Source organism: Protomyctophum parallelum (genome assembly GCF_964188405.1).
Source record: "Protomyctophum parallelum genome assembly, chromosome: 14".
In the NCBI taxonomy this organism is placed as follows: domain Eukaryota; kingdom Metazoa; phylum Chordata; class Actinopteri; order Myctophiformes; family Myctophidae; genus Protomyctophum; species Protomyctophum parallelum.
The window spans coordinates 32,867,953-32,891,964 of NC_139709.1; the positions used below are offsets into that span (position 1 = coordinate 32,867,953).

At 44.0% G+C, this 24,012-nt stretch overlaps 1 protein-coding gene across 2 annotated transcripts in view; it reads right to left on the bottom strand.

The window, feature by feature from the left end:
* The window catches only part of rock1 (Rho-associated, coiled-coil containing protein kinase 1), a 60,576-nt gene that overhangs the window by 24,209 nt on the left and 12,355 nt on the right, over nt 1–24,012 (bottom strand). For both annotated transcript variants that reach the window (XM_083782017.1, XM_083782016.1), the window contains exons 2-17: nt 21,385–21,466; nt 16,842–16,942; nt 16,363–16,500; nt 15,580–15,755; nt 14,805–14,889; nt 14,024–14,168; nt 13,038–13,176; nt 12,354–12,445; nt 9,384–9,543; nt 8,380–8,449; nt 7,612–7,700; nt 5,928–5,976; nt 5,033–5,168; nt 3,977–4,068; nt 2,110–2,229; nt 906–1,032 (exon numbers count right to left, since the gene is read on the bottom strand). In XM_083782017.1, coding sequence (XP_083638143.1) covers nt 906–1,032; nt 2,110–2,229; nt 3,977–4,068; nt 5,033–5,168; nt 5,928–5,976; nt 7,612–7,700; nt 8,380–8,449; nt 9,384–9,543; nt 12,354–12,445; nt 13,038–13,176; nt 14,024–14,168; nt 14,805–14,889; nt 15,580–15,755; nt 16,363–16,500; nt 16,842–16,942; nt 21,385–21,466 — 1,801 coding nt within the window. The remainder of the gene's footprint in view (nt 1–905; nt 1,033–2,109; nt 2,230–3,976; nt 4,069–5,032; nt 5,169–5,927; nt 5,977–7,611; nt 7,701–8,379; nt 8,450–9,383; nt 9,544–12,353; nt 12,446–13,037; nt 13,177–14,023; nt 14,169–14,804; nt 14,890–15,579; nt 15,756–16,362; nt 16,501–16,841; nt 16,943–21,384; nt 21,467–24,012) is intronic.

Consider the following 24,012-nt stretch of genomic DNA (forward strand, 5'->3'; position numbering starts at 1 on the left):
CCAAGCCACAGTCAGTGAGTGAAGCTACAGTCTTGCTACAATATCTGTGTGCCATGGAAGTATTCTACTCTCCATCAGTGGCGATTCCAGGAATTACATTGAGTTTTGGGGCAGGCGAGATGTGTCGTCTTCGTCACCCCCCCCCCCCCCCCCCCTCTCCCCCCGCCCGATCCCCAATCAGAAACACTAAAGGTTTTCAAGGAGATTGTATCTTGTCGAGACGAGGTGATGGTCCACACAGCACAGACCCCCCCCCCCCCACACACACACACACACACAACCATGACGACACAAAGACTGAAAGTGAAAGGCAGCCATTTGCATTTCAATGGGGGTGATTGAGGGTCGCACCAATGCGCTGCCCACTAGTTCTCAGGTTTGGTGTTTGTCTCTCTCTCTCTTCATGTTTTTCAAATGGAATTGACCTGGCCTGGCCTGTATGGTAGTAGATATGCGCCTGCTCTACACCATGCTTTGGTAATCATTGATCTGAACTGAGCTGGAGAATGAAATCCATGTTATTGTATCCTCTGTATCATGATCTGAGAGTATAGTGTTGGTTAAAAAAGGTCCACAGACAGACAACCCCGATCTGGACCTGGTGGAGTGTGAGAGTGGTGCTTTTGAGTTTATTTTTTATTTTAACCCATGTTGACCTGAGATCAGATTCTAAAAATGTATTTTACATCCGGACAGTTTTCTGAAAAAGCTATGTTTCCATGTCAGTCAAAATGTCATCATGTTATGCTTTAGCTATTGAAAAAAGAACGACTGACATTTTTTTAGAATCTGTTCTCAGGTCAGAATGGGTTAATCAGACCAGTGTGTGTGTCCAGTGGAAACCTCGTATGAATCTGATCTCAGGTCAGAGACTCAGAATGGGTTATATACTGTATATATAATACCTTGCAGCTCTCGGATCTCCTCAGAGTCCTGGCTGTAGCTCCTCCTCTCAGAGTCCAGTGTGCTCTGCAGTAGCAGCAGCTCTTTGTCCAGCTGGGCCTTCTCCACCTCCACGGCACGGATCTTCTCCTGCACAAATAAATAAATAAAATAAACTCTCACGACTGAAGAAAAGGTTGCCAATAAGTCCCCCTAATATGCCATTTGTGAGCCGCGCTCGGGAATCATTCGTTGATTTGACCCCCCCAATCCAACCCATTGATGCTGAGTGCCAAGCAGGGAGGCATTGGGTCCCATTTTTACAGTCTTTGGTATGACACGGCCCGGGAATCGAACCCCCGACCTCCCAGTTTCAGGGCGGACACTCTTAACCACACGGCCACTGACTGGTTCCTACACACTTAACCGAAAATAGCCTACCTACAAGCTTGTAGGTAGGCTATTTTCGTTGCAGGACACACTTTTTTTTTTTTAAGGTTTTATCCAACATTTTTGTAACCCATTTTTTCACCCAGTGTCAATTATCTAATCCTGGGCGCTACACTTCCTCTGCCAACCTGGGGCGCTACACTTCCTCTGCCAACCTGGGGGGGGGGGGGGGGGACGACGACGACTGACCTCATGCTTCCTTCTATGCATGTGGAGTCCAAGCTGCTGCTTTTCACCTGACAGGAGATAGTTTCCCCGGCCGGACGGACGTAGCGCGTGGAAAGGAACACGTTATTCCGACCAGTTCCTTTCCCCGGCTCCGTCAGGCGCCTTTCCCCTCCATCAGGCATGTTTTTGTGAGGGTATACCTACCCTATAGGGGACACGGGGCGAACATGCAAACTCCACACAGAAAGGCCCTTTTCGCCAACCCCGCCTCGGGTATATGGGCACTGATGACGCGGAGGAGGGAACACGCCCCCCAGTGCCCACAGCGGGAATCGAACCCAGGACCTTCTAGCTGTGAGGCGACAGCACTACCGACTGTGCCACCGTGACACTTCTATTATAGAAGACATGTCGACTTCTTATTATGGAATCCAAAATGAGTGGAAACCGGTCGCGACGACTTTGAGAACTTTAACCACATTTTGGTGTTAGCATTATGCTATGCTTTAGCTATTGAAAAAATAGCAGATCTACAAGCTCATAGCGCGCCACCGAGTGGCGCGCTACGAGCTTGTAGGTCTGCTATTTTTAGAAAAGTCGATCACGTGCCTGCATCTCGCGGTTCAGGCTCTCCAGCTGGCTCATGGCCTTGTCCTTCTCCGTGTGGCTCTTCCTCAGGCGCGCCGCCGTGTCCGACTCGGCGCGGAGCAGGTCGTTGGCTTCCTCCAGCTGTCATCAATCAATCAATCAATCAATCAGAGACAGACACACACACACACAAAGAAAAAAGGCAGGAGGGAATGTTAAGATATCATCAAATAAGGAAGAACTGGAGTAGAGATGTATTAGGCCAGGGGTTTTCAACCTTTTTATACCAAGTACCACCACAGAATATATCTGGCTCTCCAAGTACCACCATAATAAGTGATGTTAAAATACAGGAGCGTATACCTGCCTCATCCTATTCAGCTATTAACACAAGAGGAAAATGTCATTTATACCTTTTTTAAATTCCCAAGCCAATTTTGCTGCTGCTAAAACTGTCTAATTAGTCTAATTAGCACAACTGATAATATTTCTAATGTGATGAATCCATCCTCAAATCTTCTATTAACAGCTAGATGTGCTGTCATTCTCATTTCAGCACAACTGGAGAGCCTATTTCAACCAATTGCTTGGTTAGAAGAACCAGAAGTACCACTAGTGGTACTAGTACCAGTGGTTGGGAACCTCTGGTTTAGGCTGACTGAGCCACATTTCAAACTCAGGGGTGTCACCGTGCATTGGTCAGTACTCCCAACAGGTTGAGCCATTCTGACCTGAGATCAGATTCTAAAAAAAAATGTCTTCTACATCCTGACAGTTTTCTGAAAAAGCTATGTTTCTATGTCAGTCGTTCTTCGATTAAAAAAAGAATAGCAGACCTACAAGCTCGTAGCGCGCCACTCGGTGACGCGCTATGAGCTTGTAGATCTGCTATTTTTCAATAGCTAAAGCATAGCATAATGCTAACACCAAATGGGTTAAGCCATCAGGATGCCATGACATGTTATATTACTGTCTAAAAACGTTTTCGTGTTTTCTGGGTCTTGGAAGCATTAGACGATGTCAGTTTGTTCGCTTCTCAGTTTTTCTTTGCATATTATGAAGAAAGAAAAGAAAAATCATCACTGGGAATGATTGACGATGATGTTTTTCCATTTGTTGCAATCATTTTGAGTCCTCCCATTTAAAAAATTTAACACTTCCACACATTATGCAACGTCAATACCCATTTTGAAAAGTGGGACATCATATCTCAAATTGTTGCAATATGGCGGAGTATCAAAACAAACAGAATACCAGCATATTGACGGATCGATACTTCTATTTATCGAGGACGAATGCGTTTCAGAGAAAAGCCATTTATCAGCGTGCTGATAAATGGCTTTTAGCCGAAACACATCCACTATTCCAGGGCTTCTCAACGTTTTTGCCTGGGGACCCCCGCCCCCCCCCCCCCCCCCCCCCAATACAAACTGACTGCAAAAATAACCTGAATAAAATATATCATAAATGAATACTGAAAAACCAGATGTAATCATTAAGGAAAGTTTATGCATGTACTATGTGTACTATGTAAACTCTTCATCTCTATTTTCCAGCCATTCAGTTGCAAAAATGATAATTTGGGCCTTTTGGGGTTGAACCCCTGCATAAATCCAGGGGGAATGGCATGTTTTGTTTTAATTTGGGCCTTTTGGGGTTGAACCCCTGCATAAATCCAGGGGGAATGGCATGTTTTGTTTTAATTTGGGCCTTTTGGGGTTGAGAACCCCTGCATAAATCCAGGGGGAATGGCATGTTTTGGGCCTTTTGGGGTTGAGAACCCCTGCATAAATCCACGGGGAATGGCATGTTTTGTTTTAATTTGTTCCAATGGTATGAACTCATGTAGACTCCCAAGGTAAAAAAGAATATAGCCTTGTTATCATACCTGATTTTGAAGCTGAGCAATCTTGTCATTGGAGGCCTGGGAGTTCTGGCTGATCTTCCGTAGATCTTCAAGCTGCTCCTTCAACGTAGACACTGGAAAACATTCAAAAAGGGGACACACTGTACATATTAGCCTCGTGATTTAAGTGCCTCTTTTGTTACTCGCAGCCTCCTTTAGACAAAATAAATCTGTCAAATATTTACGCTGGCACTGAATGTTCACTGCACTGCGAGCAAACATCTCTCTCTTTCCTCTCTCTCTCTCTCAAATATGTAACCCTAGATTAAAAACAACTTAATGACTTGAGAACTTGTGAATCCTCTTAGTGCAAGTCGGCGGCGTTTAACCCAGTCTGGGCGGGAACCCCTTTTTGGTGTTTCAAAGCATTATGTTATACTTTAGCTATTGAAAAATAGCAGATCTACAAGCTCATGGCGCGGCAGCCGCGGCACTGTAGGTCTGCTATTTTGGGAAAATCGTGAAAATGTGACACAAACCTTTAAATATTCTTTCAGAGTGAACGTTTTTAACTCAATTCTTTGCTTCTGGGGGGAGGGGGGGGGGGGTCCCTGGAACAACATATTTTCAGATGGGGGTCGGTGGACAATTACATATATTTTTGGGGGTCCTTGACATGAAACTGTTTGAGAACCACTGACACAGAAACACGGGGGTTTCTTTTCAGAAAAACCGTCAGGATTTAGAAGGCGTTCGTAGAATCGAGCTCAGGTCTAAACGGGTTAAGACAATGAGGTTGGTTTGCCGTGTCGGCCCAGACGCGTCGCTGGCAGTGAGCAAGATGAAAAGGGCATGCCAGGCAGGCTACCTTTGTCACACCGCAAGTAATCCATTTTGGGGACATGTGCTCGGGGCCAGATCAAATGACAGCGAGAGAGAGAGGAATTGGTTTAAGTGGTTGTTACGGCACAACAACGCTTTTAACACAAGACTGCACCATTAAAGCACATGTCACACAACATCATCGGGCGTAACTCCACTGTGTTCACAGCACCGTGTGTGCCGCTTGAATAACACGTCTTGTGGAACCTTCTTTACCCTCGTTCTCCAAGTTGCGTCTCTTCTCTGCCTCCTGGTCGGCTTTTCTTTGGTACTCGGTGGACCTGTGCTGCAGCATCATCTTGTCTTTCTCCAGCAGAGACACGCTGGCCTCCACACTCTTCCTCATGTTGGCCTGTAAGCAGGGATGAAAACAACCAAACAATATGTTAACTGAACACATTACGCCCTGCGTTCATTCATTCATTCACCCGTACCGGCCATCGTAAACGGATGTTATAATGAATAATGAATTGCATTTTTATAGAGCTTTTCCAAGTGCTCAAAGCGCTTTACAACGGTTCATTTCATTCATTCATTGGGAGGTGAAGCGGCGAACAGTCGACGCCAGCGTCCTCACTTCCCACATTCACAACACCGACCGACTCATTGGAGGCAATGTAGGGTTCAGTGTCTTGCCCAAGGACACTTCGACATGTGGACAGGAGGAGCCGGGATTCGAACTGCCGACCCAGGGATCATTGGACGACCTGCTCTACCTCCTGAGCCACAGCCGCCCTATATAACTACTTAACGACCTGACCTATAACTTCATCGTGCGGCATGGCAAAAATAGTAATAATGTGACACCGGTGTACGATGGAGTATTAAGCACAAGGGCCTGAGGATATATTTTTCGAATTATTGCCTATAATAAATACTTTCTGATTCTGGGAAGAATTAATGGGAAATTCCCTTCTGGTGCACTCGAAGGAGGCGGGACTGCTTCGCTCTATGAACTAATTATTTAAGCAGCTCGATTGTAACGTCAGGATTGTGTGACTTGTACTAACCACCTGCAAACCAGTCCCACAATATGTGTGCCGTTAGCGGCAAGGTTCTGTCAATGCACACTTGTCTTTCTAATCCCAGCGAGTTTAAATGTATAATTCACCTCTTCATCCAGTTCTTTCATGATCTTGTCAATCTTGGTGTTCGATGTCCTGAAAAAGAAAGAAAATAAGCATGTTCATCTTCTGTTCATTTCTTTTCAAGACATACTTCTCATCGATCTGTCCTTACGATTTTCCACCTTATTCTTAGGACAGTTTGTAGACAAGGCGACCTGATGAATACTTATTTAGTATAATATATATTTATTTGTTTTATGCTGCTTCTAAAAAGAAAAAAAATAAATAAGTGTTGGTTGCTTCCCAAGGTCCCCACTATCTATTCAGGAGTAGATATAGTTAATGACATCTATGATATGGAAAAGATGAATAATTCTTCCCATATTCAGAAGGCTGTGTTTATTAACTTGTGTCAAATATGTATGTTACGGACCAATTTTGTAGATGAAGTGAATGATTATATTACAGTATGTCTCATTCTAGCACACTTCATTGATTTTGTCTTCTCTCAATTCTCTTCTCAATTCTCCCCACGTTTACTTTTCATTGCCTTTGTATATTCACTTTATCTCTCCAAATTGTAAAACTCTGTGGCCAAGAGAAGAAATGAAAGCGATTTTGGAAAGAAAAAAATTAAGTTTTCAGTTCGATGTTTCCATCCGAAGACCAAGGCAATGGGCTCTATGCACGCACGCCATTTTGGAAAGAACTTCCCTCACAGGTATTAGCGATGATATTAATGAAGGCTCTGTTCCATTCTTGTCAAACAAGGTACTGCTATTGTGCGTGTCGGCTCACCAGGAAACTACACCACAGTGGGTCTCAAAGTGTCCTTGAGTGGGTTCCAAAAATGGCCCGAAACGGGTCTGTTGAGTTATGGGGGCCCTTGAGATTTAAAACTTTGAAAACCACTGTACACTAAATGGAACAGAGCCGTAATAATTACTGTCATCGTTAACACCCGTGAAAGAAGTAGGGAAGCGGCCGAAGTAGGAAGACTTATTCTGTGTGCATAGTAGGCATGTAACGATATATATCGTATATCGATGTTAATCCCGACGATATGAATCGATTCATTGAAATAAAAAATAAAGATTAAAAAAAAGAAAGTGAGCTTTAGTCATATTCCATCATATTAAAGTGCTTTTGGAGAGAAATGATCGTCACTTTCAGTAGTAGAGCACTGTAGAGGGGAGCTGTGTGTGTGTGTGACTGTGCCCAGGTGATGATGGTCGTTGATGCTCATCAAAGTTTTCTGTTTCTGCACTGTCAAAAGTAATGCTACTTCTTTCACAATATAGTTAAAGGTATATTCAGTGATTTCACTCAAAAAACCTTAGGTTTCGTTTTTGGCTGTGGGACCCAAACTTTCGTCCAATCAGGATAGAGAGTCAAAAACGAAACCTAATGTTTTTTGACCCCCAGGGGTTAACTGGGGACAGGGAGGAACTCCTTATATGGTCAGCACACTCTATAGTAGGGAGGATTATCACAACAAAACAAAAAAATAAGTGATATTTGAATTAAGTGAAATCACTGAATATACCTTTAAATAAAAAATCTCAGGGGGTAAAATAAAAATAAAATAAACTGTCATTTTCCTTTAAAATATATCTTTTGGTGAAAAATGGTATGGTGATACGAATCGTATGGTGAGTGGAGTGAATGGTTACACGCCTAAGTGCACAGAGCCCGTTATGAGCTGAATAAAGTGAGCCATGCCATTACCTGCACTTCTGCTCCATCTCATCCTTCAGCTGCATCTCACCGTGGAGCTGCTCCTCCAACTGGAAGATCCGCTTCTGGAGGTTCTCCAACTGAACGCAAGAAAACAACAAGAGAAAAGATGTATGCATGCAACCTGGATGCGCTGCAGCGTCTGTCCGCACAGACGTCTCTTCCCGTTTTGAAGGTGTAATTGTAATTTTGAAAAGGTGCTACGGTATATAAATAAAGGTTTATCATTATTATTCTATGTCTTTCATTTTGACCTTGATTTATGTAGGGTTGTCACGATCATGACATTTTACTTGACATACAAATAAAAATTTCTTTTTTTTTAATCCCACGATTTTGTAACCCATTTTTTACCCCCGTGTCAATTATCTAATGTGATCCTGGGCTCTACACACCCTCCGCCAACCTGGGGAGAGCAACGGACTTGAACTCATGCTTCCTTCATGCATGAGTGTCCGAGTCGCTCCTTGACACCTGACAGGGGGGAGTTTCCCCGGTTGGACGTACCGCGTGGAAGGAACACGTTATTCCAACCAGTTCCTTTCCCCTCCATCAGGCGCCCCGGCTGGCCAGGGGGAGGCAGTTTAAGAGACCAGGATCACACATTTATGTTTTCTTTCCTTTTAGGCTTTGTAAACAACAAATCGAATCAAAATATTGTTATATTATATTTCATAATGTCATACTCACTATTGTTTTAAATAACTCCTTGGCCTGTAAACAGTAAATGTTGTTAGTTCCCACTTCCCACTAACTCACGTGACTCTTGTCCTCCTTGGTGGAGCTGCTGCGTTTGTCACTGGTCTTGGTGTTGGAGAGCCGGGGAATCCTGGAGGATGGAACAGAGTTTTGAGTTAAAAACGTTTGCTGTGAAATAATATATATTTGTATATTCAAAGATTTGCACACATTTTCACATTTTTTTTCTCCAAAAGTAGCAGCTCTACAAGCTCGTATGAACTTTTCCAAACAGCTAAAGTATAAAATAATGGTTCACGTGTTTAAACGCTGAAGTGACACAGATGCGTTCCAGGTCTCTAATGGATGCACAATATTAAATCGGTGGCATATTGAAAATCGGCCATAGAAATGCCATATAGGTGTCGGATCGGTCCCAAATAATCCTTATTTTCACAGATATTGATGACAAAATAATAATGAGATCGGTCATCATTTCATAATCGTCCACCCCTACTACCGAGTACACATGTTGTTTGCAACAACTAATCCATTTACTGGTTGACTTACTGGCAATTGCTGTAGTAAGTGATATTTGTTTTTGGCAGCAAGTTTCTATTTTAGTTTTCACTTAGTTTTGGTCACATTTTAGTCACTTGGAATGTGTTAGTTTAGTTTTAGTCGACTACAGTAAATGTCATGAAATTTTAGTCGACTAAATCTACGGGTGATTTAGTCAACTAAAATGTGTTTTTAAAATGTGCCTCGGTGCCATCATAATGGCTGATTCTACGCTTGCTGAAAATAGCCGATCTACAAGCCCACAACGCGTCGCGCTGAGACGCGTTGTGAGCTTGTAGATCCGCTATTTTCAGCATGCAACCAAGTGTAAAATGACTTACCGTATACCGGATCTCTTGTCCACTATAGTCCCTTCCTAACAGTTTAGTCTTTATTCGTTGACGAAAGCGCCAGTATATTTAGTCGTTTTCATGTAGTTTCGTCAGTGGAAAAAGGTAGTCGGCGAAACATTTTTGGTCTTAGGTTTTAGTGGAGGAAAACAACAACAACAGCGGTTCACTCACTGGTTGTTGCTGTAGTACGTGAAGCCGACAAAGGGCAGCTGGTTGCCCACGAAGGCCTTTGGTATGGGGAAGGTCTCCTCGTCTCCCCGATCCTCCTCGATGTCGTCGAAGTTACTGGTGTCAATGTCGCTGCTTAGCTCGGGCACCACCGGGGCCGCCGCTACACAAAGAACACAGCATTCAGAGAATTTAATAATAATAATAATGGAGGGAGTTTCGGTGCACTACGTGCTTACTCAAAGGTCCATTCATTCATTCATTCATTGGGAGGTGAAGCGGCGAAAGGTCGACGCCCGCGTCCTCACTTCCCACGTTCACACACCAATGTAGGGTTCAGTGTCTTGCCCAAGGACACTTTGACATGTGGACAGGAGGAGGAGGAGCCGGGATTCGAACCGCGGACCCAGGGATCATTGGACAACCTGCTCTTACCTCCTGAGCCACAGCCGCTCCATTTACACTCCGTCACACATGAGACAACATTTAGTTTCAGCAAAGCGACACCGTCATAGTATGGACTAGTTAGTTGGTCACTGTATTGACATTGTATAAAACATTGGGTCCAAACAAACAAAAAAGGTACGATACATTAAAATGTCCAATACACAACACGACATCTCTTTTCATCATACAACAGGAGGTTAAGGTTTCGATTGCTGCAAAAGTGACGGGCAGGCATGTAGCATATTACGCTCAAATCAATACACATCAGACAGGCATGTCTATATGTATTAAATTATGTTTAACCTATTTTTGGGCGGGAACCCCCTTTGGTAGGTCTGTAGGTCTGCTATTTTTTGAAAAAACCTGAAAATGTGTCGCAAATTTGGAATATATATTCTTTCAGAGCGAACGTTTTTAACGCAAATCTTAGCTTCAAGGGGCGTCCCTGGAACAACATATTTTCAGATGGGGGTCGGAGGCCAAATGCATATAATTGGGGGGTCCTTGACATGAAATAGTTTGAGCACCGCTGACATAGAAACATAGGTTTTTCAGAAAACTGTCATGATTGAGAAGATTTGTAGAATTGTCCTCAGGACTATAGGTTTAAGGAACAAGGCACTTGTCAAGGGTGATTTGTAGTTCAGTGTGCGTCGGAGTCGCGCACACACAATTTGGCACTGATCTACAAGCCTGTAGATCTACACAAGACTTAAGCTTTAGCATGAGGGCTTCCACAGAGCTAGCCTACAGGTCATGTAAGAATGTGTGAAATAGTAAATATTTTGTCCTTGGCCGTCCTAAATCTATAGGCTTAGGGCTATAGATTTTTTGCTAAAACTTTAGGCTATAGATTTATACAAAAATGTTCCCAAAACACAATACATCACTAGAAGTGTCACTGCCGATAAGCTTCAACCGCCAATTACACAGATTGTTATCTTCCACACCGTTATCGGCTATGAATATTTTCCTCAAGAAACTTCTGAGGAATACAGTATATCTTCTGGATATTGCCTGTGATAGATAAGTAGATAAAAGGCTTATAATCTACAAAGTTTAGCCGTTAAACAAGAACCTCCATGACCTGCAGGGGCTTTGTGCAGCATTTCCATTCATTCACAATCGTTCATTCTAAATCTCCTTTGGGTAAAACTACTTGGTAATAAATCGTTCAAACCAGGGTCAAGCAGGGCAGCTGATGTAGCCGTATAGCTAAAAGGCGTGGCAGAGGGGCGCCGAGCATCAAAGTGCAAAAAAGGTATCCCAATGTCGCAGTCCCGCCCCCTTTCATGACCACGTGAGACCCAGAAGTGAATTCCCCGTTCATTTTCTCCATAGGCTTTTCAAAAAGTATTTATTTAAAGACGTTTTTGCCGCGGACAAAGCCAACTGGAGTAGTGACAAATCATGACAACAACAAACAACATTTTGGAGCGAACAAATAATTACAAAGAAGAAAAACACAAAAAAAGTGTTGTAACCTGCCGTTTTATTCTTCTTTCTAATCATTTGTTCATAGCAGTTCGGCCTTTGTTCGTTGTCTTGATTTGTCACAACTCGAGTTGGATTTGTACGAGGCTCAAAAAGGTCTTTAGATAAATACTTTTTGAAATGTCTATGAGGAAATTTCATGAAGAAAATGAAAGCAAAAGTAGTAGAGAGAGTAGAGAGCTGATCTACAAGCTCACAACGCGGCACGAAGCAAAGCGGTGTGAGCTTGTAGATCTGCTATTTTCACTAGTTTGGGATCACAGGCTAAAATATTTGTGAAGAGGAAGAGGAAGAAGAAGAAGAAGAAGCACTGTTGTAGAGGATATAGCATGACCCCTTTTCAAGAATTTCCTGTCACTGTTGACTGTTTGGCCATTTGCAAAAGCAGTTAAAGGCATACATATCATGCTTTCGATGAGCATTTCAGTTTAAATGACCATGACTTTTACAGTCGGTCAATAGAAACTACAATATTCGGTCTATTCATGTCTGTCAATTCCCATAAAGCATTTTGTGGGGAAGTATACCCCACACACCCACACACCCACACACAAACACACGACTGCCGAGTTGTATATGGCTGCAATTAGAACATCAGCCCTACAACTTGAGATATGATGTTGACAACCGTGATCGTCTCCATTAAAGCAAGCTCGTCCAATGAATGGAGGCATTGGGGCGGCAGTGGCTCAGGGGGTAGAGTGGCCGCTTGGCAACCGGAAGGTTCCCGGTTCGATCCCGGGCTCCCCCCAGAGTCAGTGTCAAAGTGTCCTTGAGCAAGATGATGAACAACGAATTGCTCCCGATGTGCAGGTTGGTGCCTTGCATGGTTTCCTCTGCCATCGGTGTGTGTGTGGGTGTGGGTGTGTGTGTGTGTGTGTGTGTGTGTGTGTGCGTGTGTGTGTGTGTGTGGGGGCACTTGAGTGAGTGAGTGAAGGGAACACACAATCTACGCCTTGGAAAAAAAAGGCGCTATATAAATGCACATTTACCAATTAAAACTCAAATGTATACCAGATGATTACAACTCACTCTCTCTGATGTTCTCCCATGTCCACTGGTCATTCTTGAAGAAAGGATGCCTCTTGATTTCGTCCACGCCGTTCCTGCCAAGTCGCACTTCCCTGAACGGTGTCAGGGGGAGGAGAAGAGAGAGAGCGCGATCAACGTTTCGTCACATTATGGCTGCTCGACTCCTGATTGTAATGCGTTTGTGGCATCAGACGAATACCATTTGAATGGTACTTTAGCTATTGAAAAATAGCAGATCTACAAGCTCGTAGCGCGGCACTCGGTGCCGCGCTACAAGCTTGTAGATCTGCTATTTTTTTTTTTATCGTGACAATGTGGCGCAAATCTTTGAATATATATTCTTTGCCTCTGGTCTGGTTAACCTTATTAGCTATAAGGTTATAGTTTAACCATTTAGACCTGTGATCAGATTCTACAAATTGTCTTCTAAATCCTGGCAAACTACTGAAATCTTGAAAAACGTATCAGCGGTGCTCAAACTTTCTCTCATGTCAAGGAGCACCACAATTATCTGTACTTGGCCACGGACTCCCCCCCCCCATTCTCAGTGGCATTTCTATCCTGGTTCCCCTACACAGCAATGCATTTGTGCTGGAGGGATACTCAATGCCCCAAAGCAAAGGAAGGCTCTTAAGACAAGGGCCCTCCTCTTCACGAGCCCTTCATTCTGTGGCTCCATCTCACCTGTCCGTCAGGAAAGCACAGATGAGATTCTTGGCGTCCTTGGAGATGTCGCTGTCGTCGGGGAAGGTCAGCGCATTCTTGTGGTTCATGATTTTGCTGTACGTCCCCACCAGCGAGTCGGCGTAGAAAGGCGTGTCGCCTGTACACAACGCAAAAAGGCAAAACACATTGGAGAAGCTCAGATACAACAGGTACAAATCTCGTCAGAAATTTGTAAAGGCTCCCCTTTCCTTGAATTCACCCTTTCATGATGATTTTGATGATGTGTCCTAAGTGTTTTCCTACAGCCCCTTAATCTAGTAAAAGGCAAATTCTATTGTATTTTTTTTATTCATTTATTATTTATATCCTTTACTACCTGTTTATTTTTTATTTTTTTTGTCTTGATTTGTGATGGAACCGGGGAGGGTGGGATATATGTGGGGTTGTTTGTCTACAAAAATTGAAAATCCTATAAATAAGGTTATAAAAAAAAAAAAAGGCAAAAAACGGCCCCGTGAGTTACTGCTATGTCCACACAGCGATTTTTGCCCATGATGGAACAATCATAGACAAACACGAGAAGAAGGAAGAAAAAAAAAAGCAATGCAGTGCAACATAAACATGGCCAGACAGAGCTTGGAATGTACCATTCTGGGGGAGAATAAATAGCAGTATGAAACACAGGATAGGTGCCACGGCAACAAGACTCCGTGTAAACCCTTCCTTTCGATTCAATAGGTAGCATACAAAAGGTGACAAACTGTAATCATGCCTTTCCTGTCAGGGCCCACACACACAGGCCCTGGAATAAATCGCTTTAATTTATTTTGTCTTACTCCTGTTCCGTCAGTGTTTTTGTATTTTATGTCGTTTTTATTCATTTCATAAAGCACTCTTGACATGATTTATGCCAGTAGTATAAGCTTAATAAATTGAACTCAAATTTCAACATGGCAGCTGAGGTCCCCCAGACGGCCATTTCACCTTCATATAGTCACACTCACCAACGAGCATTTCATACAGGAAGACTCCCACGGACCACCAGTCACACTCTCGGCCATAATATCCGTCTCCTCCTTGGGATTTCAGTACCTCGGGCGAAATGTAGTCCGGCGTTCCCACCGCTGTGTCACATCGTACCATACCGTCCTGACAGGGGGAGGGGCAACAACACAGGCAAATCTCAATCACACTAACGAGACAACGGGCTGCATGGCAGCGGGTGTGATGTAATGTAAACACAAGACATGTTTTTTTTTCAATTGTCACGGCACTCACTCACATTATCTCTTCTATAGAGCGTCGCAGTCGCGCCCCCTTTCATGACGACGCCAGGCCCAGGAAATGAATCCCAAATGCATTTTTCCCCCACAGACATTTCATAAAATATTTATTTAAAGACCCTTATAAGCGTCGTACGAAGTCATGACAAAATTAATCATGACAACAAACAAAAAAAACAAACAAAAAAAAAGAAAAAAAAGTGTTGTAACCTGCCATTTTTTCCTACTTTCTAATTCTTTTTTTGGCCCAAAACATTGTGTTTATTGTCATGATTCGTCACGACAAGAGCTGGCTTTTTGTCCGCGCCGTAAACGTCTTCAAATAAATACTTTCTGAAAAGTCTAAGAGGAAAATGAACGGGGATTTATTTTCCTGGTCTCTCGGGGGGGGGGGGGGGGGGGGGGGGAACGGACTGCGACGCTCTATAGATACCGTGCGAGTGGTGTGAATAATGCTCGTCATATTAGTGGCACACACTAGAGACTGAAATGTGATACTAACCTTGTTCATTTTCATACAGGTGCCAAAGTCTGCCAACTTCAAGTGGCCTGCTTTGTCTAGCAACATGTTATCAGGCTTCACGTCCCTGGAGGAGACAGAAAGGGACACGCTGTGATACACCGTCAGAGCACCACAGATAATAATACCAACACAATGCCTCGCAAGGGCTTCACTGCAACAAGCCCACTTTGTAAATAATAGACAATTATGGTCCTGTGCATACATAACTTATTTACATAATGAGTACGGTAAATGAAACTAGTTCATACTCAATACTGTGTTTTGCTATGAATGGTGATGTAATTTTAACCCATTTTGGGGCGGGAACCCCTTTTGGTGTTAGCATTACGTTATGCTTTAGCTATTGAAAAATAGCAGACCTACAAGCTCATAGCACGGCACCGAGTGCCGCGCTATGAACTTGTAGGTCTGCGATTTTTGAAAAGTCGTGAAAATGTGCCTGAAATCTTTGAATATATATTGTTACAGAGTGAGTTTTTAACTCAAATCTTTGCTACTGGGGAGGTCCCTGGAACAAGATATTTTCAGATCGTCGGTGGCCAAATACAGAACATTTTTGGGGTCCTTGACATGAAATATTGAGCGCTACGAGCTTGTAAGTCTGCTATTTTTGAAAAATCGAAGAGCGACTGACGTAGAAGACATTTTTAGAATCTGATCTCAGGTCAGAATGGAAAACTGTCAGGATGTAGAAGACATTTTTAGAATCTGATCTCAGGTCAGAATGGGCTAAACGTAGATGTATAGGTTTTACCGGTGGATGAAGCCCATGGCGTGGATGCCGTCCAGCGCCAGGACCACCTCGGCCGTGTAGAAGCGGGCCCACTTCTCCGGGACGTCGTAGTTGCTCATCAGGTTGACCAGGTCTCCACCGGGCATGTATTCCATCACCATGTAGAGGTAGCGGTCATCCTGGAAGGCAAAGAAGAGCTGCGGGGGTGGGGGGGGGGGGTAAAACGGAAAAAATATTTAATTTCATTTGACTAAAATATTTTTTATCCCACGATTTTGTAACACATTTTTCACCCCTGTGTCAATTATCTAATGTGATCCTTGGGGCTCTATACACACCCTCCGCCAACCTGGGGAGAGCAACGGACTTGAACTCATGCTTCCTTCATGCCCGAGTGTCCAAGTTGCTCCTTGACAGGGGGGGGGGGGGGAGTTTCCCTGGTTGGACGTAGCGCGTGGAAGGAACACGTTATTCCAACCAGTTCCTTTCCCCTCCATCAGGCGCCCCGGCTGGCCAGGGGGAGGCAGTTTAAGAGACCAGGATTACTGCATGTTTTTTGTGAGGGTATACCTCAGGGGGGGTGCCTGATGGGAGGGGAAAGGAACTGGTTGGGATTACGTGTCCCCCCCCCCCCCACCCCCCCCCCCCTCAGGTGAAAATAAACGGCTTGGACTCCTCATGCATATGTGCCGTTGCTCTCCCCAAGGTTGGCAGAGGGAGTGTATAGCGCCCAGGATTAGATAATTGACACTGGGTGAAAAGAAATTGGTATTTATATTAATAAGCTTCGAAAGGGCCAGGTACCTGCACTACCCAGGCGCTGTTGGCAAAGGCCATGATGTCCCTCTCCTCCCAGAAAAAAGCAGAGTCCGACCTCTTGATCATCTCAAATTTGCTCAGCAGCTTCATGGCGTAGACCTTCCTCGTTGCTTTGTGTCTAACCTGGAAAAGGGTCAAAAGGGGTGGGATTAATATACAGAAGGGATAATAATAGGGCAACAATGCCCCTGAAGTGTGACAATATGACTTTGCTAAAATCAAAGTTAAATGCCCTTTCAGGGGTCGGTCGCTCTTGGGAAAACAATCAAATAAAGTGAAAGTGACGGTATTTAGCTGACATGACGAATGCCAAAAGTAGCAGATAATATTATTCCAATATAATAATAATACAACACTTTGGATGTATACTTTCTATATGCGCAATAGTAAGGCCTGTTAAAACACATTGTGTGCCCACACAACACTTTGTTTAAAAAAAAACAAGCAACAATGGGGAAACTTACCAACTGCACCTCGCCGAACGCTCCTCTCCCAATAACTTTAACTACCTCATAGTCCTCTGCTTTCATGCGCAGATCCCGGATTTTACTAATCGTATCCTTATCTGGAAAACAGAAGCAAAAGACAAAATTATTGCATTGATCTCATGAGTGGAGCCTTAATATCCTCAGAAACCTAAGTATATACAGTATTATTTTTATTTATTTTAATGCTGAAACTAGTGACATTTGAGTTGCTATACATAATGCAGGACATGATGGTTTAGCTTAGCTTACTGGCTATGATTCTCTAACTGTTGCCCCCCCCCCCCCCCCCCCCCCCCCCCTTCACCAAATGTGGGTGTTGTGCTTTGCTTTGTCCAGATAAAACGAGGGCAATTTTATGTGGATTTATGGAGAACTTCCACACTTGTTGGCAAAGAGAACGGGAGAGGAAACCTCAACCTTCGTTGACAATGGGCCCTCGTCTGCACAGCTGAGAGGGGTTGGCTTGGAGTACTTTTGCTGCTTTATACTGAGAGAACAGGCCTCTCCCTGATGCAACAATGCTGGCTCTCCCCTGGGGGAGACGACATTCACTGCTCGGCCAAATTTGGTCATAGTTGAACTAAGGGGATTCTCGTTTGATTCACATGGGTCACAACGGGCACAGGAATGAGTGTCATGGAAGGGGGGGGGGGGCATCCAAGTTCAATTCATCTAAAAATAAAAGTCATGGCTGAGGCTATTAGAAGAAGTCATTTCCACTTAGGGGAGGAGATCCAGGGAACAAGATCCCTACTTAAAGAAGATTCCTATAACTAGCTGGCTGGATGAAACAAATGTATGAAGATTCAAGATTCAATACTCTTTTTGCCATGTCAACAGTCTCGATTGGAATTTGTTTCAGTGCTCTAAAAACAGACATACATATTCACATATTCAGACGGTAGAAAAAGATACAAAAGTACCCCCCCCCCCCCCCCATATGAGAGGGGACCAATAAATAAGAAGAATGCAATTGCAATTCACGTTAAATAAATAGCAATTCATCGCAGTTCGTCGTTCTTACAAAGCAGCTTTGCGCTGTAAAGTGCGAGTGAAAAGAGGGTCGGCATTCAGGAAGGCGAACAGCCTCGGGATAAATGCTATTCTTAACGCGGGAGGGTGTTGCACTTTAGAGACCGAAGTCTCTTACCTGAGGGCAGAGAGGGTGCAAAAAAGAGAGCTGGCAGGGTGGGAGAGGTCGGCAATCATAAACAAAACATAAACTACTATTATTCAAAGAATTTCCCCAGAACTTATAGGACATTCTTTTTCTACAGTAAAACGAGCGCTTGTAATATTATGAACAGAGCAGTTCAGGTGGTTGCACTGCAGAATGCATGCAGCGCTCCTCCTGGAAAGCGTTCAGTTGACCAGAGAGAGCCCTTGAGGCAGCGCATGCCATTGGCGACAGGTCTTTTCTCACAAGACAGCTTAAAGTCCATTAATGTCCATCACAGCGTTTCCAACGCTTGGCTGTTGAACACTAAAAGTACTGTACCAAAACTAATTGAACAAATGCGGAATGACAGCTTTCAGCCCCCAAGGCTCAGCACTCACTAGTTTGCAGTCAGCAGCGGCACTTGAATAAGAGAATTCAAACTTTCACAGTTTGGCAGGACTGTTGGACATGTCTTGAACGGCCCCAGTTGGGACTAAGAAATAAAACATTAAATAAAAGTCATGATATAAACACAACTGAACTGCTGCTGTAGCAGCACATGGGGTCAATATGCAGTCAAGAGCAGACTACAGAAAATAACCGGGGCACGCATACTTATGTAATATGTACAGGGCTCCACGCACCAGGTCGCATATTACACTTAATTTCTTAAGGTGCTACTTAACATTTAACGAGGTCGCACCGGTGATACTTGAAAAAAGGAAATTAATTAATAAAAACGTTTTTTTTTTTTTTTTTAACTCAACACTGAGGCACGGGCGCTGGGCTTAGTGCGATAAGAAAATATGACTTTCTTTTGGCTCAATCGCTGAGTCCCCTCTCTCTCTCTCTCCCTGCCTCTGGCCCGAGTGCCTGCCATGCACGTGAGTGACGTGCCTGCGCATGTGCCCATGCGAGTCGTAACAAGCGGCGGCGGCGTGCACACTGATCAACTCCGAAAAAACTAAACAAACAAAGAGTTGCAGACATGAAACGGTCAATAGTTATAGTATTTTCCTACCTAGTATATTCTTCGTTGTACGACATGTTGCATGCTGAAAATAGCAGATTTACAAGCTCACAACGCGTCGCGTCCACCACACGTTGTGAGCTTGTAGATCAGCTATTTTCAGCACGTGGAGATGCTGAGACGTTCAGAAATTTCCCCATTGCAATAAAGCTTTCAAATGTTGGGGCTTCATTCCATATGAAGATGGAAGCAATTAATGTGGGCAAGGATTACGAATTCGGTGGCATTTCACATTGCAAAAGGGTGCAGGAAGAGTGGGCACGTAAACATTGTGGGCAGTGCACCTCAGTGCTAAATATCCTTTTTTTTTGCGGCTTTCGCCTTTATTTTAGGGACAGACAGTAGGCTGACAGGAAATGGGGAGAGAGATGACATGCAGTAAAGGCCGTCAGGATAGACTGGCAGACTCGGGCTACCGGCCAAGGTGCCTGGACCGCTGAGCCACGGCCCAGGCCAGTGTTACATTTATTGGCCATGTTGAGGTTGAGCCAAATGATAATAACAATATGGAAAAATGCAATATAGGTTAATAATTTCCTGCATCAGTGAAAAGTGTATTAACAAGAGCTTGTGACTACTGACTGAATAATAACTACAATAGAGCCATTGGAACAGGAACACACTCAACACAGGTTATTCATCTTTTTTGGAAATACAAGGTTTCCAACAGCGATAACTGTTTTGCATGGTTATCCTTAAAACTTTCTACACCATCCTCATAAAGCACAGAAGTCTATCCTACGTTTCGTGGATGTCCACATTCTGAATTCCTATAGACTTTTTTTTCTATATATATTGCGTCAAATGAGAACTGTGTTCCAAAAATAAACAAAAATGAACATGGCGGTTTGATTCATATGCTGCGTTCACACGGGCAGATGCAAAGATACAGTCTACCATTCATTTGTGATGGAAGCCAGCGACACGAAGATGCAAACTTGCAAAGTGCAAGTTTGTAGTTTGCAGCGAACAGCTAAAAATTCACTGTGTAGCTTTGCATCTTTGCGTCTTTTGGCCATGTGCCCATGTGAACGCAGCATTTTGGATAATTATGAAGAATCAACTGACGTTGAGAAAATAAAAACGATGTTGTTACTGCCGCAGAATGAGTTATAAACGATACAGAGCCACCTCCCCGACAATATCAGAGAGACAGTTGGGTTTATTTTTGAACCACGATTCTAAGATGACCCAATGTTATTCTCCATGGAGAAAAACATGTGCGACCCAAGGTTATGAACGAGTGATGTCAGGACTCGGGTTCTCAGACTCTCAGCCTATACAGACTTTTACTCAAGAGATGCTCCGATAATGGGCCACCGATCGATCGGTGATCGGACGGAAGTTCACTCCAAATGACTCGATCGGTGATCGGCAATTTACCCTATGTGGAGAAACCGTCTTATATAGGGCTGTGAATCTTTAGGTGTCCCACGATTCGATTCAGATTCTTGGGGGTCACGATTCGATTCAAAATCTAAATGATTCTCGATTCAATACATAGGACTGAAGTGACTACAGAAAAGAAAAGAAAAGAAAAGAAAAGAAAAGAAAAGAAAAGAAAAGAAAAGAAAAGAAAAGAAAATAAAAGAAAATCGATTTTTGGAAAACATGAATCGATTTTGAGTCATTCATAACGGGAATCGCGATTCTAATTCTTTTTTTGACACCTCTATAGTCTTATACCATTTAAGTGGTATAAAAGTCAATCAGATATATAGTATAATATAATATCGTTTTGCATCTTTGAGACAGGCCTAAAACATTCTCCCCTTCCTCCCCACACACAGGAACAGTTTTGACAGGAGTTTTGACGTATAATAATTTGGGAGATATTCAGATTTTCTCCTTAAGCACAAGATTGGTATCGGCCGATCATGAAAAAAGAATATATATCGGTGATCGGTCCCAAAAAACAACCTGATGGGGAGCATCCCTACTCTTCCTCTAGCCCTTGTATTTTCTACCATAGCTCCCCAGTCTGATGGGGAGCATCCCTACTCTTCCTCTAGCCCTTGTATTTTCTACCATAGCTCCCCAGTCTGCGATAGATGGAAGCCATCATGATAGGCATCATGTGGGTCACCAGCCATTCATGAAAGCCCCTTTGTTGGGGGAACACGCAGCAGACACAATTGTGCCGGAGCCTGCATGGAGGCGCTGACCCAAAAAAAAGAAGCCCTCGTTCCTTTGGCTGAGGCTTATACCAATATGTAGTGGGGGGGGGGGGGGGGGTCTGCAAATATGAACGATAGAAGCGAAAGACAAGGAGGGAGGGGTGGAAAAAGGAGGCCATGAAGCGAAAGGCATTGTATGTGCTTAGTACTTACATCTATTCAAGAAGTTGTCAATGCTCTTGTTTTTCCTCAGGGCGGGGAAGTCAAGGTCGTACACCAGCGCATCCAAGCCGTCCTGGGCAGGGGGTGAAAAAAAGGAAATAAAACATCAGTACTACAGCCTGTCGCGTCTCAGAATCAACAAAAAGCTACCAAGGGTGCTTTTTCTGGTCTTCAGATATCTCACAAGACTAACAAAGCACTGCCAGCCTTAAATATTAGACGTTTGCTATTAAGAATTGATCCATAAACGATTTAAAAGTTTGGTTAATCCAGACTCACTGTAGCTAGCCCAGTGTGGAATGATTTACGTCTAGGGAGCACGATTAGTATAGAACATATGTCTAAATAACATAGGAAACTAATTCAAATTGAAATCACCTGTTTCCCCAGAGCTACAGTGTATGTTGATGGCACTGCAAGTTGGACAAGCTTGACCTGCCATCTCAAATAAAGCATTATCTCAGACAGCTGTCAGAGCATGCAGTGGTGAATGACACAGTGTTATCAATTCTACATCAAAACATGAATACCAACAGTGAACTACCCAGAACAAAAAGGTCATGTGAGTAGTGTAAAGAATGCCTGCCTTTGCATGCACAATTCTACACTATTTAGTTTTGCTGTGCAGAATTATGTCAAACTGCTTTCAACACTGAAGACACCACCAGAATGCAGCAGGGGAGGGGTGGGTGGGTGGGTTTCCCCCACCAGCTATAAACATGAGGGCTAGTTATCCTCCATAGCAGAAGTGCCACGGGCAGGATTCAATCTAATCTTCTTTAATCCAGGATGGTTGACACAAAGCGAGCGTACAAACGCTAACATACTAGAGCCTCGGTCAAAAACATCCATGTGTGTGTGTGTGTGTGTGTGTGTGTGTGTGTGTGTGTGTGTGTGTGTGTGTGGGACACCCCCCGCTTGAAGAGTTGACCCTGCAGATGAGAACATTTATAGTACAGAACCATAATGCTTCGCACAGGCAGATGCAAAAGATACAGTCTACTGTTCATTCTCAATGGAGGCCAGCGACACGAAGATGCAAAGATACATCTGATGCCGCTTGTAAAGCTGCTGCAAAAGCGGCTACAACGAGACACACAAAAAAAGGTTTAGCCGGTTCCAACTTCAGCTACATGGATACAAATACGCTGCGTAGCTTTGCATCTTTTGCGTCTGCCCGTGTGAACTGTGAACCCAGCATATGGATAAGATGTGCCTATAAACCATGGGGACATGTTACACAAAAGAAGAACCGCTGTCATTGTTCAAAAATTAATAAGGAGACGGGCTATTAGCAGGTTATCTGTATGAACGCACACGCATTCGTTAGGACCAAAGCCAGGAACACCTGAACACTGAGGGAAGCCCCTGCCAAGTAACGAGACAGTGCCATTCTGCACCTCTGAGCAAAACAATGATGACACACACACACACACACACACACACACACACACACACACACACACTGAATCAGCAGCAGCTCAAGACAAGTCGAGGAATCCTCTTAAGAAACCTCTGTGGCTCCTGCAGCACAGTAGAGGTCAGGGCCATGGAAACACCCCCCCACCCCCCCTAGGAATATACATGAGAAAAGAAAATGCCTCAGGGATGGAGGGAGGGGAGGGGGATGGGGAGGAAAGGCAGGATGGACAGAGAGAGATAGAAGAAGAATGGGAGGAGAAGAAAGTAGGATGGGAACTGGGGGACCTTCCCGAAGGCACTCTAGATGTTCAGAGACTCAAGAGAGAGAGGGACAGAATCAGGGGGGTAAAGAAAGACTAGTAAAGAAAAAAGAACCGAATCAACAGCCGACTGGACGTTAAAGGAAAAAACAGTCATGATTCATCATGTATCAAGCCTGCCATGTACCTCACCTCCTCACCACCTCTCTGTCAGTCAGTCAGTCAGTCACAGCAGTGGAGGTGGAGAGAAGGGGGGAGGAGGGCAGCAAAAGGGACTCTCTTACACAAGGCAGGCTATGGAACGGCAGTGGAAAAAAATGGAGCCTTTTGACCATACAGTAACTAGTCAGCCTGCGCTGCTGCTGTGTGGAAGAAGGAGAAGGGGGAAAAAAAGAAGCTGAGGAACGGAGTCCTCCAGGACCCTAATCACACAGCTCTGTGCTCAGCAATGCACGTTTGCATAACTTCCTGCCGCAGAGAACTCTGGACAGCCGCAGTAACATTCCTTAACAGGACTGTACACGTCAGAGAGCTATTTTAAGTATGCGGCCAAACAAGTTCTCAACAAAAAGTGAAGGAGAAGAGAGAGAGAGAGAGAGAGAGAGAGAGAGAGAGAGGGGGGGGGGGGGGGGGGGGGGGGGGAAGCTATCCATCCCCAAGTACAAAGTTGCAATGCAGAGCTTTATTTTCAATCAGCACTTGTCTTTGAGTCGTGCTTGGCATTATCGCGGGCAGACCGACAGAGAGGTAGGATGTTCTTCCAAGAGGAGAACAAATGAAGGAAAAAACAAAGAAAACCCTAAAGACAGCCATGCTATGAACCCAAGCCCACAGGATGGTAAAAGCCCAGGGTGAACCACTCCAGAATACCAAATAGACAGTAGGAAAATATGAAAAAAAGTTTTGAAACACTTTTTTCCCCCTCCTTTCACAGGAG